At 37.1% G+C, this 19,789-nt stretch overlaps 1 protein-coding gene across 6 annotated transcripts in view; it reads right to left on the bottom strand.

The window, feature by feature from the left end:
• The window catches only part of EXOC6B (exocyst complex component 6B), a 652,095-nt gene that overhangs the window by 56,570 nt on the left and 575,736 nt on the right, over positions 1-19,789 (bottom strand). The window contains exon 21 of one of the 6 annotated variants that reach the window (XM_030828179.1): positions 1,309-1,936. The exons of the other annotated variants lie outside the window; for them this stretch is intronic. Within the exon in view, the coding sequence (XP_030684039.1) occupies positions 1,850-1,936 (87 nt within the window). The 3' untranslated portion in view covers positions 1,309-1,849. Of the gene's footprint in view, positions 1-1,308; positions 1,937-19,789 lie in introns of those variants that run through there. 6 annotated transcript variants of the gene reach the window in all.

A 19,789-nucleotide genomic window follows, 5' to 3' on the forward strand; every position in this document is an offset into this window, starting at 1 on the left:
ATTTTGCCTCCCCTTCAAGGGCATTATAAACCTTTCAAGACTAAAATAGCCATATAGAAGCGCTTAACAGATGTCAGTTGATGATAGAGCTTAAAGGACAAATGCTATATTAACCATTCTGAATATTTCTGAGAAGAAAGGATTCCTACTCACATTTTACAGAAACAAAAAGTGATGTCTAGAAGAGCTAATTTACTTCCCTTGGATTCTTGAGCTGAACCAAAATGAACTGAGAAGGTTCCTCTCCTTACTAAAGCAGGCAGCCTCTTGGCAAATCAAAGTGCATAATCCCTTCAGTAACACTGGTTGCTTACCAGCATAGTCAGTATTGATTTATGCTTGCAGGCACATGGCAGCTGGAGAATAGGGCAGTAGTATTAGGCCACTAATACACAAGAGGAGATTGAATGGTTTGAAATATTCTGAATCCTGGTTTTCTCCAAGCTTAGAAAATGACCTATTGGACACGTTACTCCAAGGGCAAAGAGAAATAGAAAAATCACATCCTGGCACTGGCTTGTCATTACTCTTTAATTTAGATTTCCAAAATCACCAAATATTTGGTTTTTAGGTACAATGTAATTTTCAATACACTTCCCAGCAAGACAGCTACCAATAAATTCAAGTAATTTTAGTTTCTGCAGCATTTCTTGGAAACTTCATGCCAGCACTGTCCTTGTCTCTGAATTGTTTTGGCATGTTTGGCCCATGATGATTCAATCAATTAGCAATGCAATTCACAGGCAAAGTGGCTGAAATTTTTGTGACTCAGCAGAAGAGTCTTGAAAGACATGGTTATTTTCCTGGCAACTTTTGATTTAATTGTCATCTTGCCAGATTTAGTATAAATAGATTAATAGTGGGACAAGCAAAGAGGGCTATCAAAATTCAGGGGACCATGGGCAGTCTTAGTTTCTCCTGCACTGTCTCAGGTGACTCCACTGCTCTTTGGCAAAGTCTGTACTACCTCTGATAACTATCAACAACAGATTACGAGTCCCATATTTAAACACAGCAGAGTAGTAGTCCTGTTTTTCTCTTCTGGAATGATTTTCTACTTGCTAGACAGAAAGATGACATTGCTATAAAATCTACACATAGTTAATATTTCCTGAGACTTCAAGTTAGAAAGACTTGGGGAAAAAAAAAAAAGGCATAGTGGTCCATGGAAAACAGAAGAAAGTGGAAGTGCCAGTGCCAGGTAGAGGCTATTAGGTAGCTCATTCATTGATTCATTCACTCATAAATATATATGGAGCACATAGGAAGTAGAAGTAACAGGCGTTATATGAGGCAGTGGGAATACAAAACATTAAACTCCTGAAGTTCAATGTAACCCTAAGATGTCAATTTGTCCAAGCTAGCAAGGCATGTGTGCTGTGTGACAGGTATCTGGTCATTGTGATGCCACCTTTAGTTTTGCTCATTGATTTTTATCATTGGCCAGATATACTTTTCTCTTAGAGAATATAATCAAGAGGTTGAAAACAAGTATGCAAATTTCAAATCAAACATGTTTAATAGAAGAGGGCAAATATTTCAAGGAAACAAAGATTCAGCAAATATACATAAGAAAAAAATATGCAAAGAAACCAACATATGGATTATGAACAAAACACAAAGAAAACTGACTATAAATGAAGTAAAGCCTCTGGCTAAAAATCTAAAGGATGCTACACTTTGCTAGATGGCAAAGTGAATTTAAATGTGTTACAGAGTCAACCCTATTCTTACCCTCGTCCCCTGCCTGACCTCTGAATCTCTGTGTAATTGCCAGTTTGTGTCGGACTTCACATGCTATGACTCTTTGATTTCTGCTTTGTATAACATATTTCTACAGAGTTTGACATTATGGCAGCAGAGGCTGTAAACTGAGTGATTCTTGGAGGCTGCTGACTTGAAGTGTGGGTGGTGAAGAAGCAGGAGAGAGCCAAGACTGGAAAGAAAGAAGGAAACAAAAGTTTCTCTCACTTTTGGACTTAGGGAAGCATTGGCTTTTTTTTTTTTTTTTTTTTTAACAGCTTAGTTAAAATATAATACACATACCATATAATTCCCCCATTTAAAGTATACATCTCAATTGTCTTTAGGATAATTACAGAATTGTGCAACCAACACCATAGTCACTTTAGAACATTTTCATCACTCCAGAAAGAAACCTTGTACTCATTTTCAGTCACTCCTCATTCCCATCCCCCAGCTTCTGGCAATTACTACTCTACTTCTGTCTCTATAGATTTGCCTATTCTGAACATTCACGTAGATGGAATCATATAATATGTGGTCTTTTGTGCTTGCTTCCTTCACTTAATGTATGATTTTCAAGGCTCATTCATGTTGTGGCACACATCATTACTCCATTCCTTTTTATTGCTAAATAATATTTCATTGTATGAATATTCTGTCTTTCCATTAATCAGTTCATGGCCATTTGGATTATTTTCATTTGTTGGCTATTATAAATAATGCTGCTATGAACATCCATGTATAAGTTTTGGTATGGACAAATGTTTTCATCTTGAGTATATACATAGGAATGGAATTGCTGGGTTATATGGTTAACTCCCTGTTTAACTTTTTTGAGGAACTGCCAGACTGTTTTCTAAAGTGGCTGTACAATTTTGCATTTCCCCAGCAATGTATGAAAGTGTCAATTTCTCCACATCCCCACCAATGCTTGTTGTTACTTGTCTTTTTTATTCTAGCTATCCTAGTGGGTGTGTAATGGTATCTCTTGTGGTTTTTATTTTAATTTCCCTACTGACTAATGATGCTAAGCATTTTGTTCATGTAATTGTTGGCCATTTGTATATTTTCTTTGGAGAAATGTCTACTTAAATCTTTTGCATTTTAAAATTATGCCATCTTTTTATTATTGAGTTGTGAAATTATTTATGTATTCTAGATATAAGTTCCTTATCAGATATATGATTTGCCAATATTTTCTCCCATTCTGTGGTTTGTCTTTCCACTTTCTTGATGGTATTGTTAGTAGCTCAAATGTTTTTAATTTTTTTGTTTGCTTGTTTTTTAGACAGAGTCTCACTCTGTTGCCCCAGCTGGAGCGCAGTGGAGTGATCACAGCTCACTGCAGCCTCAACCTCCCAGGCTCAGGGGATCCTCCCACCTCAGCCTCCTGGGCAGCTGGGACTACAGGTGTGCACCACTGCACCCGGCTAATTTTTTGTAGAGTCGGGGTTTCACCATGTTGCCCAGGCTAGTCTCAAACTCCTGGGCTCAAGCAATCTTCCCACCTTGGCCTCTCAAAGTGCTGGGATTATGAGCGTGAGCCACTGTGCCTAGTGTGTTTTGAATTTTGATTAAGTCAAAGCTACTTTTTCTTTTTTCGAGTGTGTGTTTATATGGTGTTGCCTAACTCAAGGTCAGAAGATTTACTTCAATGTTTCTTTCCCAGGATTACAGTTTTAGCTTTACATTTAGGTCTTTGATACACTTTGAGTTAATTTTTGTGTGGTATAATTAGAGGATCCAACTTCATTCCTTTACCTGTGGATATCCAGTTGTCACAGTATCATTTGTGGAAAAGACTATTCTTTCCCTCACTAAATTGTCTTTGCATACTTGTCAAAAGTTAATTGGCCATAAATGCAAGAGGTTTTTCCTCAACTTCAACTCTATTCCATTAAGCTACATGTCTATCCTTAGTGCCAGTAAAATACAATCTTGATTATTGTAGCTTTGTACTAAATTTTGAAATCAAGAAGTGTGAATCTTCCAACTTTGTTCTTTCTCAAGATTGTTTTGACTGTTCTTTGTTTCCATATTAAGTTTAAGATCAGCTTATCAATTTCTGCAAATAAGTTAATGGGGATTTCAAGAGGAATTGTGTTGAATCCATAAATCAATTTTGAGCATTTTAACAATATTTAGTCTTCCAATCCATGAGTATGAGATATATTTCCATATATTTTGGTGCTTTTCAATTTCTTTCAACAATGTTTTACAGTTTTTAAAGTAAACCTTGTACTTCATTTGTTAAATTTATTACTATGTATTAATATTTTATTTTTTATTTTATAAGTGAAGTTTTCTTCATTTCATTTTTAATTTGTTCATTGCTACTGTACAGAAATATAATTAATTTATGTAATTTCTGTATAATATACCAAGTTACAAGTACATGATTGTATCCTGCAAACTTGCTGGATTCATTTGTCAGTTCTAATAGATTTTTAGTGGATTACTTAGTATTTTCTAAGTATAACATCATGTCATCTACAAATAAAGATAGTGTTACTTCTACCTTTCCAATCTGAATGCCTTCTATTTCCTTTTCTTGCCTAATTGCCCTACCTAGTACCTCCAGTACAGTGTTGAATAGAAATGGTAAAAGTAGATATCCCTGTCTTGTTCCAGGTCATAGGGGAAGGCCTTTGCTTTTTAAGCAGTTTTTGAAAGGTTTAATGCTTTCTTCAAGAGGAAAAAACAAATAACAACACAATATATCCAAAGAGAAAAATGCACTTGAACTCCTATTCTCCAGAGTATCAAAGCCCAAAACAGAAAACCATTCTAATTTAATACTTACGGAAAAAAAAATAATAAAGCAACACTAAAATGTATAGTGCTTTAACTGACTGTTGAGGAAACAAGGGAGTATGCATAGGAATGACCTATATATATTCCAAGTGACTTTTACTCTGAAGTTCTCTTGAGCCCAGATGTTAGCAAAAAATTAAAAGGATGAGGTTGTCCATGGGGGGGTTCATTTGAGATGAACAATGATAGTGACTGGTCAGATCCCTGGCCTACAATCATCTGCTGGATAAGATAAGGCACTTACCAGACTACTTAATAGGAGTGCTATATGCTACTATAAAGAAAAAAACAAAAGAAACACATTTAAACCATGTAGCATAAGTTAAAAAGAGAAATAATGACTACTAGTTTCTATTCTAGCATATAAGAGGCTTAGAATTTGTCACTACAGTTCTTACAACAAAGAAAAGGTGAATAAAAATCAGGAGGTCGTATTAGATACATCAGAGATTAGAGTCACAGGGCAAATCACTGCCTCAAAAATTGGACAAACAGGCCGGTGGATATAGAGAATACATTTTACTGGAGCAGAAACAAAGGAGCAGAAATAAACACTGGAGCCAGTACTAGGGCAGAAAAACTGAAGCTATAATTTGCAATCAGCTAGAGGCTTATTGTGGACAAGATTGAAAGATAAAAACTGAATATAAAACAACTGTGATTAATATGCTAAGGGTTCTAGTGGAAAAATGGACAACATGCAAGACCACATGGGTAACGTAAGAAGAGAAATGGAAACTCAAAGAAAGAATTCAAAGGAAATGCTGGAAATAAAAAACACACTGTAACAGAAATGTAGAATGCCTTTGATGGGGTCCTCAATGGACTGTATATGGCTAAGGAAAGAATCTGAGCTTGAAGAAATGTCAATGGAAACTTCCAAAACTGAAATGCAAAGAGAAAAAGTATGAAAAAGGCAGAAAAGATTTCTAAGAATCATGGGACAATTGCAAAAGGTGCAATATATTTCTAATGAGAATATCAAAATGAGAAGAAAGAAAGGAACAGAAGAAGTACTTGAAGTAACTGAGAATTTTCCTAGAGATATCAAACCACAGATCCAGGAATCTTGGAGAACATGAAGCAAGATAAATACCAAAAAATCCTACACTTAGAGATAATCATATTCAAACTACAGAAAATCAAAGGCAAAGAAAAAATCTTAAAAGAAGTTGGGGAGGGGGAGCATCAGGGGAGAATCTTACCTATATAGAAGCAAGAATAAGAATGACATCTGACTTTTCTCAGAAACCATGGAAGCAAGAAGATAGAAATATTTAAAATGTTGAAAGAAAAAAATCCACCAATAAAGAATTCTAGACCTAGAGAGATTATCCTTCAAAAGTGAAAGTGAAATAAAGACTTCCTCAAACAAACAAATATTGAGGAAATTTGTGCTGGCAGACCTGCTTGCAAGAAATTTTAAAAGAAGTTCTTCAGAAAAGAAAGAAAATAATATTGGTCAGAAAGTGGATCTAAAGAAAGAGCCTGGCCAGGTGGAGTGGCTCACACCTGTAATCCCAGAACTTTGGGAGGCCGAGGCGGGAGGATTGCTTGAGCCCAGGAGTGACCAGCCTGGGCAACATACCAAGACCTCGTCTCTACAAAAAAATGAAATAAAGATTACCCAGGCATAGTGGCATACAGCTGTAGTCCCAGCTACAGGAAGACCACTTGAGCCTAGGAGGTCGAGGCTGCAGTCAGCTATCATTGTGCCACTGCACTCCAGCCTGGGTGACAAAACAAGACTCTGTCAAAGAAAAAAAAAAAGCCCTAAATAAGGCATAAAGATCATAGAAAATCTTAATTGTCTTATTCTTAATTGGTCTGACAATACTTTATTTAGAACAAAAATAACAACAATGTATTCAGCAACTATAGTTATGAATAAGTGAAATAAATGACAGTAATATTATAAGGGACGAGAGGGAAGAATTGGAAAAACTCTGTTATAATGTATTTGCACTTACACATGATGCAGCATAGTGTTATTTGAAAGTAAACCTGGATTATCTGTAAATGTATATTGCCAACTCTAGGGAAACCATATGATATGCTAAGAGAAAAGAAAAAAGAATTATCGAAATGTTCAGTTAAAATCACAGAGGGCAGGAAAAGAATGAAAGACAAAAAAAGGAACCAAGAACAAGGCAACCAAGAGAAAACAGTAACAGATATGGTAGATATTAATCCAACAATATCAATAGTCACTTCAAACATAAAATGGTCTAAATGCCAATTAAAAGACAGAGATTTTCAGAGTGAATAAAATAATAAGACCCAATTATATGTTATATATAAGAAACTATTTATTTATTTATAGGCAAGGTCTCACTCTGTCACCCAGGCTGGAGTACAGTAGTGCAATCATAGCTCACTGAAGCCTTGAACTCCTGGGCTCAAGTGATCTTCCCAACTCAGCTTCCTGAGTAGCTAGGACTATAGGTATGTGCTACCATGCCTTGCTAATATTTAAATTTTTTTGTAGAGATGGGGTCTCACTGTGTTGCCCAGGCTGGTCTTAAACTCTTGGGTTTAAGAGATCCTCCTTTTCCTAGTGTTGGGATTACAGGCATGAGCCACTGTGCCTGGCCAAGAAATCCATTGAAAATACAAATACACAGGTTGTATCAGTCTGTTTGTTCTCGTGCTGCTATAAGGACATACCCGAGACTGGGTAGTTTATAAAGAAAAGAGGTTTAATTGACTCAGAGTTCAGCATGACTGGGGAGGCCTCAGGAAACTTACAATCAGTGTGGCAATTCATCAAGCATCTAGAACTAGAAATACCATTTGACCCAGAGATTTCATTACTGGGTATATACCCAAAGGATTATAAATCATGCTACTATAAAGACACATGCACACGTATGTTTATTGTGGCACTATTCACAATAGCAAAGACTTGGAACCAACCCAAATATCCATCAATGATAGACTGGATTAAGAAAATGTGGCACATATACACCATGGAATACTATGCAGCCACAAAAAAGGATGAGTTCATGTCTATTGCAGGGATATGGATGAAGGTAGAAACCATCATTCTGAGCAAACTTTCACAAGGACAGAAAACCAAACACTGCATGTTCTCACTCATAGGTGGGAATTGAACAATGAGAACAACTGGACACAGGGCGGGGAACATCACACCCTGGGGCCTGCTGTGGGGTGAGGGGCACAGGGAGGGATAGCATTAGGAAAAATACCTAATGTAAATGACAAATTAATGGGTGCAGCACACCAACATGGCACATGTATATCTATGTAACAAACCTGCACATTGTGCACATGTACCCTAGAACTTAAAGTATAATTTTAAAAAATAAATAAAAACAAGAACAAAAAAGAAAAAAAGAAAGAAAATTATCAGGGATAAAGAGGAGCATTACATAATGATAAAGAGGTTAATTCTCCAAAAGGACGCAACAGTCTTTAGCATGTATGCACCTAAGAACAGAATGTAAAAAGTACATTTGGCAACAACTGATAGAATTGCAAGGAGAAATATATTAGCTCACTATTATAGTTTGAGGCTTCAACACACCATTATCAGTAATTGTCAGATCCAGCAGGCAGAAAATCAGTAAGAAAACAGCTGAACTGAATAGCACCATCAATCAAGTGGACCAAATTGGCATTCATAGAAAACTTCAACAAAAGCAGAATATACATCCTTCTCAAAGTCATACAGAATATTCACTAAGACTGACCACGTTCTGGGCCATAAGATATACCTTAACAGATTTAAACAAGTAGAAATGATACAAAGTGTGCTCTAATAATGCCATAATGGAGCTAAATGAGAAATGTAAAAAAGAAAGATGGCTGAGAAATGCCAAAATACCTGGAGATTAAACAATACATTTCTGGATAAAGCATGAATCAAAATAGTCATGTCAAGCGGAATTAAATAATATGTTTAACTAAACAAAAATGAAAATACAACTCATTAAAATTTGTGGGTGCAGCAAACGTAATTTTCAAAAGGAAATTTATAACATTGAATCTATATATTACCAAAGAAGGAAGATCTAAAATCAATAATCTAAGCTACCACAAAAGAAAACTAGAAGACAGAAGAGCATATTAAATCCAAAGTAATCAGAAGAAAAAAAGCAACAAAAATTAGGGCAGAAACCAATAAAATTGAAACATAAAACTGATGAAAATTGACAAAAACCTGGTTCTTTAAAAATTTCAATAAAAATGATAAACTTGTAGCCAGGCTATCTAAGAAGAAAAGATTGAAGACACAAATTACCAATATCAGAAATGAAAAAGGGGCTATCATGACTGATACACCATTAACATTAAACTAAGAATAAAGGAATATTACAGGAACTAGTAGCAACTATAGTGAGGGTACAGGATACAAGATGAATATATAAAGGTCAATAGCTATCTTATATACCAGAAATGAAGAACTGGAATTTGAAATTAAAAAATAATATCATTTACATTTGTCACTCTAAAAAATGAAATAGGTATAAATTAACAAAACATGTACAGATTTATATGCGGAAAACTACAAAAATATGATGAAAGAAATCAAAGATCTAAGTACATGAAGAGTTATTCCATGTTCATGGATAGGAAGACTCAACGTTGTCAAGATATTAGCTCTTTCCAACTTGATCTATAGTTTCAATACAATTCCAATCAAAATCTCAGCAAGTTATTTTGTGAATATCAACAAACTGATTATCTAAAGTTTATATAGAAAGGCAAAAGACCCATTATAGCCAACATATTACTGAAAGAGAAGAATGTCAGAAGATTGACATTACCTGTTTCTAAAACTTACCATAAATCTTCAGCAATCAAAATGGTGGGTATTGGGAAAAGAACAGACAAAGAGATCAATGGGACAGAAGAAAAAGCCTACAAATAAATCCACGCAAATATAGTAAACTGAACTGTATATAGACAAACAAGGAAAGGCAATTTAATAAGAGTCTTTTCAGCAAAAGTTCCTGGAACAACTGGACATCCACATGAACGGACAGACAAACTGATACATCCATACAATGGGATATTATTCAGTGTTAAAAAGAAATGAGCTACCTAGCCAAAAAAGACATGGAGCAACCTTGAAAGCATATTGGTAAGTGAAAAATGCCAACCTGAAAAGGCTATATGTTGTATGATTCCAAACATACGACATTCCTGAAAGGACAAAACTATGAAGACAGTAGTTGCCAGGTGTTCGGGGAAAGTGAGGGAGAGAAGAAGTGGAGCGCAGGGCAGTGAAACTATTCCGTATGATACATGATGGTGGATACATGTAATATATTTGCCAAAACCCATAGAATGTACAATACAAAGAACAGACCATTATGTAAATTATGGAACTTAAAGATAATGTATTAATATTCACTCATCAATTTTAAAAAGTCACCTTTTAAAAAAACATCTGAACTACTGCAAAAAATCTCCAGATTGGTCTCTTACACTGATTCTTTCTGTAGTTAGAATGATTTAAAAAACAAAACAAAACAAAAATCATTAGATCAGTGCCTTGCTTAAATTCCATTGATGGCTAATTGTGTTTTGGATAAAATGCTGGGTTCTTTTAGTTCCTCAAATGTACCAGTCTTTGCCACTCTTTTAAACAAATTAATTTACTTATTTTACTTTTTTACATAGGGACAGGTCTCGCTATGTTGTCTAGGCTTGTCTTGAACTCTTAATCTCAAGCAATCCTCCCACCCCAGTCTCCCAAAGTGTTGAGATTACAGGCACGAGCCACCATGTCCAGCCTTGTGTCACTCATCTTCAAATTTCAGTTTGGATGTCACTTCCTAACAAAAGCTGTCCCCAACTCTTACAGATAAAAGCTAGGTCCCTATAAATTATGCTTCCCTAACACTTTATATTTCCCTTTTCATAGAATCCAACTTACTGTCATATTAGACTGCCTGTTTTATTCCCTAGCATGGTAACTCCATGAGGGGAGGACCTATAGTTTTCATTGTTATATGTATAGTACCTGGTACACAGTAGGTGCTCAGAATTAAAGTGTTCAGAATTAGATGACTGACTTACTGATGTAAGTCCGGAATGCCAATACTCTCTGGAATAGGTTAACTAATTGATTTTTTTTTTTTTTTTTTTGAGACTGAGTCTTGCGCTGTCGCCCAGGCTGGAGTGCAGTGGCACGATCTCGGCTCACTGCAAGCTCCGCCTCCCGGGTTCACACCATTCTCCTGCCTCAGCCTCCTGAGTAGCTGGGACTACAGGTGCCCACCACCACGCAGGGTCTCGCTATGTTTCTCAGGCTGTTCTTGAACTCCTGGACTCAAGTAATCCTCCTGCCTCAGCCTCCCAAAGCACTGGGTTTACAGGCATGAGCCACTGCACCCAGCCTGGAATATGTTAATTTAGGAAGCAGTTGTTATCCTATCTATGGAGGCAGAGCTAAACTGATCTGGAATACTGGGTAAGAGGTTGGAGAATATTTCTCTGAGATCATTTTCCATTTTAAATCTATAAAGGCAGGGAGGTGAAAGAGATGGCCTTCTAAGAACTTGTTTTTTGAGGTTTCTGAGTTTCCACAATATAGTTTCCCATGGTGTGATCCATATTTAGGAACTTTACAGTTCTTTGCCTATAGAGGAAAATGGTCCACATTGTACCAAACACACTTTTCTAGAAGAGGGTAACAAAATCTGCTACCTAGAAATGCAGAAGATAGGACTTTGTGCTATAAGGCAAATATCTTCTGTCATTAAGAATATGAAAATAATTTTTCTGATAAATGTTTTTAATTTATTTAGTGAACAGAGATGCTGTTCTGTGGATTATTTGGTCAATCTTATTCCCATCGCAGAAATGAAGAAGTGGAAAGGCAAGACATGGGCAGACCCTGGGAGTTGTACTGCTGATACCACCATGTATCCAAGATACAGAATTATAACTCCTACTGTGAGGATCTGAAAATTGTTGAAGGTACAGCACCAGGATACTTAAAGTAGTAGGGGAAAGAATTCAGCAGAGGCTACTGCCCAAGAGAAAAAGGACACTGGGGTTGCTGTCATTATCACACAGATGCAGTTGTTTGCTTAGTGCTTTTTAAAAAGTTTCTAATCTCCCTGTAGCTCTTCCAAAGTTTCTCAAGGATAATATACTCTGATGAACTGATGGTGTGTCCCTGGCCTTTCCAGGTCCGCCCAGATGTCAAAAGTCCTCCCTTTTAGATTTGCTATGAAATTGAGATACTTTTTGGCTGGCTGAAGTTTGTAACTGCAACTACTCACGTAAACTCCCAGCTCCTTTTCTACAGCTGCCTTGGAAAGCAAAAATGGGAAATTTGCAAATTTTTTAGAATATGATGATTGGTCCACAGATGACATTCTTTCTGGGAGGCAAGGAAGTGAGGGCAGTGGGTAGTTTTTTCAAAGTGAATACTTTTGGTCCTTTAATGATTTGTTTTGATTCATCTTATGGGGAAGTTTGGAAGGCATATTAAGATGTTCTGAATTTGAACTTGGATCTCTTTCTTAAGAATCCTGGGGAGTCATCTGTTTTTTTATGGTGTAGGTAGAAGATGCCTGGAAGATGGGAGATAGACTAGCTGTCCCTGAGGAGGCTTTCACCAAAGATTCTATAATAATATACGACCAAATCTCAGAGAGTGATTCTGTCAAGGTTATGCTCTGGGATACTGGTTTGTTCTCTAACCTCTTAGAAACAATTTCCACATTACCTGACTTCCTCTGCCAGAATCTGAACTACTTAGACAATACAAAAATGATGATGACAAGAATAATAACTTTAAAAAGTGTTATCATTTTTTCATTATTAAAATTCCATGTCCCATGACAGGTATAAGTACCTACACTATCCTTATTCCTTTAATCTTCATTTTGTGTTCATATTTATCAACTAGATTGAAGCTCTTTGAAGAAGGGATCTAGGTGTGATAAATAACCATTTTATCATAAATAGCACTTAGTAGAGACACTTCAAATATAATGGTTTTATCTGGATTCGTAAAACTGTAAACTCTTCACAGGGAGAGACACTTTAGCTTAAATTTATCCCAATTTTCACTATTTTACCATGAGCCATAAACAGCATAGGTTCACTGAAAAAGTGGTGTCTGAAATTGATTCAGCTTTCTGAATATCCACAAAGTTTTCCACCAAGACATCAAACTCTGACCATTTATTTGGGAACACCAAAAGTTCATTTTCACCTATAATTCACCTTGCATGGATCTTGCCTGTCTTGTTCATTGCTTAATCTCTCGTGTCTAGCAGAGTAAATGCTCGGTAAGTATTTGTAGAATAAATGAAAAAGAGTTTTACATTAACATCTAGCTAAATTATTATTCATACTGCCTACTACCAAAAAAAGACATACAGTGGCCTGCAACATTAAAATATATACAAGACAAAATAGAAAAAGAATAAATTAGAAAAACAGGAAAGAAAAACAGATGAACCAGAAATCTGGGTGAATTGATCACTGTCAAAGAACATTAAATATAGTGTTACTGGCTTCCTGGTTGTCAAACAAAAAGAGAAAATATATCAAATTTCTAGTTTCAACAGAATTCATCTGAAGAGGCAAACAAGGCTGGGTGTGGTAGCTCAAGCCTATAATCTCAGGCTTTTGGGACGCCAAGGTGGGAGGAGTGATTGAGCAGAGAAGTTTGAGACCAGCCTGGGCAACATAGTGAGAGCCTGTCTCTCCAGAACAAATTTTAAAATTAGCCAGGCATGGTGTCACATGCCTGCAGTCCCAGCTACTCAGGAGGCTGAGGTGGGAGGATTACTTGAGCCCAGGAGTTGGAGGCTGTAGTGAGCTAGGATCATACCACTTATACTCCAGCCTGGGCAACAGAATGAGACCTTGTCCCTTTTTTTTTTTGAGAGGGAGTCTCACTCAGTTGCCCAGGCTGGAGTGCAGTGGTGCAATCTCGGCTCACTGTAAGCCTCCCGGGTTCACGCCATTCTCCTGCCTCATCCTCCCAAGTAGCTGGGACTACAGGCGCCCACCACTATGCCCGGCTAATGTTTTTGTATTTTTAGTAGAGATGGGTTTTCACCGTGTTAGCCAGGATGAGACCTTGTCTCTTTTTTAAAAAGAAAAGAAAAGAAAAAAAAGGAGGTAAACAGTTTCCTGGCACTGAATTCTAGGAAAGAAATTTTTTTGCATGAATTCTTATATGTGAGATGGTAGACAAAAAAGTATACAGGATTTTTGTTTTCAACTTTGTAAAAAAAATTGTAAAATGTCTTCCAAGTGGGTACTTCTAACATCAGTATCTACAAAAGTCAAATGGGTGGTTTATTTTCACTATCACTACCCAATAATTTATTTGCTTCTTATAATCATTCCTGTTTTATGACAAGAAAGCTATATCAATGGTACAGGAAAAAAATTCTCTTCTTCTTTGGAATGGTCGGTAGACATTTATCTAATTAATAGCTGGTAGAACGGCATGAAATTGCTGTTTTTATTGAATATTGGTAGCTTCATACATATTGGTAGTTCAACTTAATATAATAGCTTTATCAAGTTGTTTAGGTTAAACATAAGGGGTAACTCAATCCTGATTTACTCATTAGAATGTAAGCTTCCTGAATGTAGTGACTTGGCTTATCTCATTTACTGTAGAAACCTTATTGTCTGGCACATGGTAATACACTTCGTAGCGACTGAATAAATGAATGCTTTACCTCTGAGTTATTTCAAGAAAATCTTTCACGCAGAATGTAACACAAAGCTTAAATGACATAGTAGAGGAATCTATGATCAAGTTTCAATCATTTTTATAATTTGGGGGATGAAAACAGTCTCCAAATTCTTGTATAAGCATGGTACCAATCAAAGTCATAATGTATTGCTTGGTTGGAGCCTCTATTGTATCAGACCAAATTAATCAGTACCTTTCTGATCCTGACAGTACTGTCTAGACAGGAACATATTTTTTAAATTATAATTTAATTTTATTTTTTGAGACAGGGTCTTGCTCTGTCACTCAGGCTGGAGTGCATTGGCATGATCTTGGCTCATTGCAACTTCTGCCTCATGGGCTCAAGCAATCCTCTTAGGTCATCCTCCTGAGTAGCTGGGACTACAGGTGTATGCCACCAGGCCTGGCTAATTTTTGTATTTTTTTGTAGAGACAGGGTTTTGCCATGTTGCCCAGGCTGGTCTTGAAATCCTGAGCTCAGGTGATCTTCCCACCTCAGCCCCCTAAATTGCTGTGATTACAGGTGTGTGTCACCGCACCTAGCCAGACATGAGCATATCTGGCAAGAAAAGTCAGATTTCTCTAAGCAATAAATTTACTTGATTTGAAATCTATTATGATTTTTTGGAAAATTTACAGTTCCTCTTACTCATCACTTGTAAGAAAAACCTCAATTTCAATTTGTTTCCTGAAGATAAAAGCAGCACCGGTCTTCATTATTTCACTTGCTTACTTTGGTTTTTGTGTGTTTGTTTATTTTTATTTTTGAGATGAGGTTTTGCTGTTGCCCAGGCTGGAGTGGAGTGGTGCGATGAAAGCTCACTGCAGCCTCCACCTCCTGACCCTCTTACCGCAGCCACTGGAGTAGCTGGCTTAGTTGAGTAGTTGGCTAATTTTTTTGTATTTTTTATGGAGACGGGGTCTCACTATGTTGCCCAGGCTGGTCTTGAACTCGGGAGCTCATGTAATCTGCCCACCTTGGCCTTTACTTGCTTACTTTGTATTTAATATTGGCAATGTCTCCATAGTTGCCTTTTTTTCTTTTTGCTGTCTACTTTATTTCTTAGCATGCTTGTTCCTGATCTTGTTCTTTGAGGAACTTTTCCTACTTGGATTCCAAGCTTTTCATTATAAACGAATCTCTTAGGTTTTCCAGGCACTGTGTGTTCAAAGTGTATACAGGAATTTATATTTAGGTAACACAATTTGTTTTCCACCACACTATAATGATCTAAAAGAATATTTAACTTAAATGCCTTATCTGGAAGGAGTGGATATGACAATGACACACATGCTGTCATATGCATGTCAACTGGGTTAGATCTTCAGGGATAGGAATAGATATGAACCACATCCATTCCCACTGTTATTCATGTGAAACTAAAGGTATTCATTTGCAAGACGGTTAGAACCACTAAGAGGTTAGTTAGTGGGATACATGTGAGAGTTTGAAGAAAGCATTTTAATTTTTATTTTTTAAGTAGGACAAATAACATGGATAAAGTTTCAAGATATAATTTCAATAGCTCTTGAGACAACTAAGTCCCAGGCAAATATACATTTCCCCATATTGTAATTTTTCCTACAGAGAATGTATTGATTATAGCATGCAGTGACAATGATTTAGTATTTCCTTGGTTCTGCCCTTTTGTAACTTTATCCATTATGTATAATCATGAATAGCATAACTATAACTGAAATAAAATTTAAGACTTTTCATTGAATGTTTAGCATGTGTAAAACCTCACATCTGATCAACATCAACATTAGATAACTACTTTAGTTTACACAATTTTATTACCAACAAATCTATCAGCACTCTTGCATCCAAACCCATATTTTTATCCATTCTCTTACAATGAATGAACAATCCTTGTCCCATCACTTGTGCACTTAATTCCACTCCTTTGTGTATACTCAAGGGCGTTATTCCTGCAATTATCCCCTTTCTCACTAAAATCATCAACTTTTCCCTCTTTACTGGATCATTCCTATCACCACATAAATGTTGCCATTATCTTTCAATTATTCTACTACTGAGTAGTATTAGGGCACGGGAAATGGAAGATGGGCATTGGAGCCATAGAAGGGGTTACAGCAACTTTTGGAAATTATACAATTTTACTTAATTGCATTTATAAAAACAGGGGTAAAATTTCTGCCACTATTGCCTATGTAAACATTCTTCGTGTGTGTGTGTGTGTGTGTGTGTGTGTGTGTGTGTTTGGGGGCTGATGAAATATACATCCCTACTGTCTACTATTATCATAGGAGTAAAATACTGTTCCACGAAGTTTTTCTCTATTCTGAGAACAACGTTGCAAGGCAATATAATAGAAAGTCACACCACTGCACTCCAGCCTGGGTGATAGAGCGAGACTCTGTCTCAAAAAACAAACAAACAAACAAAAAATAGAGAAAAAGCTTCAGTTTTGTCATCTGGAAGATTTGGGTTCACATCTTGGTTCTACTATAAACTTTGTGATACTGAGTGAGTCACTTCATAGCTTTGAGCCTCAGTTTCTCAACTATACAATGGTAACGCTAATACCTGCTTTACAAGTTGTGAGGAATGAATGAATAATACACATAATACACATTAAGCACATTGACATAAAAATCACAGATCAGGGAGGGAGGGGAGCATGGGTTGAAAAACAACCTATTGTGTACTATGCTCACTACCTGGGTGATGGGATCATTTGTGCCCCAACCCTCAGCATCATGCAATATACCCATGTAACAAACCTACACATGCAACCCTTAATCTATAATAAAAGTTGAAAAACAAATCACAGATCACAATACTGGAAAAGAGCTTTAGAAGCAATATGCTTCACTTACATTTGGAAACTGCAGTAGATAATGGTGAACCTCAAAAAAAAATCCAATCTATAAGGAACTTGAATTTATAAGCAAAAAACAACCCCATTAAAAAGTGGGCAAAGGACATGAACACTTTTCAAAAAACATACATGTGGCCAAAAAGCATATGAAAAAACGCTCAACATCACTAATCATTTGAGGGATGCAAATCAAAACCATGAGATACCATCTCACACCAGTCAGAATGGCTATTACTAGAAAGTCAAAAAACAACAGATGCTGGTGAGGTTGCAGAGAAAAGGAAATGCTTATACACTGCTGGTGGGAATGTAAATGAGTTCCGCCATTGAGGAAAGCAGTTTGGTGATGTCTGAAAGAACTTAAAACAGAATTACCATTTGAACCAGCAATCCCATTATCAGGTGTATACCCAAAGGAATGAAAATCATTCTACCCTAAAGACACACACATGAAAATGTTTTTCAGAGCACTATTAACAATAGCAAAGTCATGAAATCAACCTAAATGCCCATCAATGGTAGGCTGGATAGGAAAATGTGGTACATATATGACATGGAATACTATGCAGCCATGAAAAAGAATGAGATCATGTCCTTTGCAGCAACCTGGATGGAGCTGGAAGCCATTATCCTAAGTGAGCTAACACAAGAACAGAAAACAAACACTGCATGTTCTCATTTTTATAAGTGGGAGCTAAACATAGAGTACATATGGACACAAAGAAGGGAACAAGAGACGCTGGGGCCTACTCCAGGGTGCAGGGTAGGAGAAGGATGAGGACCGAAGAACTGCCTATCGGGTACTATGCTTACTACTTGGGTGACAAAATAATCTGCACACTGAACCCCTATGACATGCAATTTACCTATACAACAAACCTGCACACATAACCCTTGAACCTAAAATAAAAGTTAGAAGAAAAAAAGATATGTTCGGCTGGGCACAGTGGCTCACACCTGTAATCCCAGCACTTTGGGAGGCGGAGGCGGGTGGATTACGAGGTCAGGAGATCAAGACCATCCTGGCTAACACGATGAAACCCCATCTCTACTAAAAATATAAAAAATTAGCTGGGCATTGTGGTGGACACCTGTAGTCCCAGCTACTCAGGAGACTGAGGCAGGAGAATGGTGTGAAACCAGGAGGCGGAGGTTGCAGTGAGCTGAGATCACACCACTGCACTCCAGACTGGGCAACAGAGCAAGACTCTGTCTCAAAAAAAAAAAAAAAAAAGATATGTTCAAGTCTTAATCTCCAGTACTTAGGAATGTGACCTTATTTGGAATAAGGGTCTTTGAAATCATCCTGGATTAACTGGGTAGACCCCTGAACCCAATGATGGGTATCCTTAAAAGCAGCAGAAGTGCAGAAGACATGAGGAGAAGACAGAGGTAGAGACTGGAGTTATGTAAGTCACAAGCCAAGGAATTCTAAAAACCATTAGAAGCTGGAAGAGACAAGGAAACAGTCTCCCTTAGAGCCTTCAGAAGGACCATGGCTCTGCCAATGCCTTGATTTCAGATTTCTGGCCTCCAGACCTGTGAGGGAATAAATTTCTTTTGTTTTAAGCCACCAAGTTTATAGTAATTTTGTTACAATAGCCATAGGAAACTAAGACAGATTTTGGTAACCACAACATAAGTGCTGTTGTACTAAATACCTAAACATGTAGAAGTGGCTATGGAATTGGGGATGTGCAGAGGCTGGTAAACTTTTGAGGCAAATGATAGAAAAAGCCCAGATTGAAGATATTGTTGGTAGGAATATATACAAACATTGAACGCAATTCAGGGCCAGGCATGGTGGCTCACACCTAGAATCCTAGCACTTTGGCAGAAAACTCGGCTGAATTATGTACAGTTGAGTAGAAAGTAGAGCTTGTAAGCAATGAATTTGTATATTAAGCTGACATTTCCAAGCAAAATGTTGAGGATGCAGCCTGATTTTGCCTATTTATGGTAAAATGTGATAGAAAAGAGATAAATTGAAAAAGAAAATCTTAGGCAGAAAGAAACCAACACTTGATGATTTGGAGGGTTCTTGGCATATACACACTGCAAAGGATGCCAAAATTAGGAAACTTACACTTAGGGAAAGTATGCTGTGGATATCAAGCCAAGGGTGTGGCTGGACAACCTTTTGCTGAAGAGACTCGGCATGTGACTCATTGATCCACTCAACCATCTCAGCAGAAGCCAGAAACAGTTGGGGTTATCCGGTAAAGATCTATGCAGGACCCTTCTGTCTAGTGGCATGGATCCCTGTGACATACACAGGACACTTACAAGGTTTTAAAGAATGCTGTATCAGCAGGAATACTGCCAGCTTAGAATAAAGGGAATGGAGACAAGACAAAGTGAAGGATTGCTGTTGGGCTTAACAAAATTCTATAAACAGAAAAATGGGCTGATAAAGCTACTTAGCTGCAAATATATACTACCTTTTAAGAAAAGGAAAGGATGACTTCTAGGTCAGAGCCATGGGTGCAGAAGTAGACACTGATGAAGTCACCACAGGCCTGGAAGGCAGCGCCAAGAGCCATAGATAATTAGTTCCAGGCCTTGAAATCTAATGTAAATTGCCTTGCTGGATTCAAACTTGCTTGGAACTGGTGGCTCCTTTATTCTCTCAGTTTCCCCCTTTTGGAATGAAAATGTCTATTGTATCCCTATCCCA

Source organism: Nomascus leucogenys, chromosome 14, assembly GCF_006542625.1.
Source record: "Nomascus leucogenys isolate Asia chromosome 14, Asia_NLE_v1, whole genome shotgun sequence".
Taxonomy (NCBI): Eukaryota; Metazoa; Chordata; class Mammalia; order Primates; family Hylobatidae; genus Nomascus; species Nomascus leucogenys.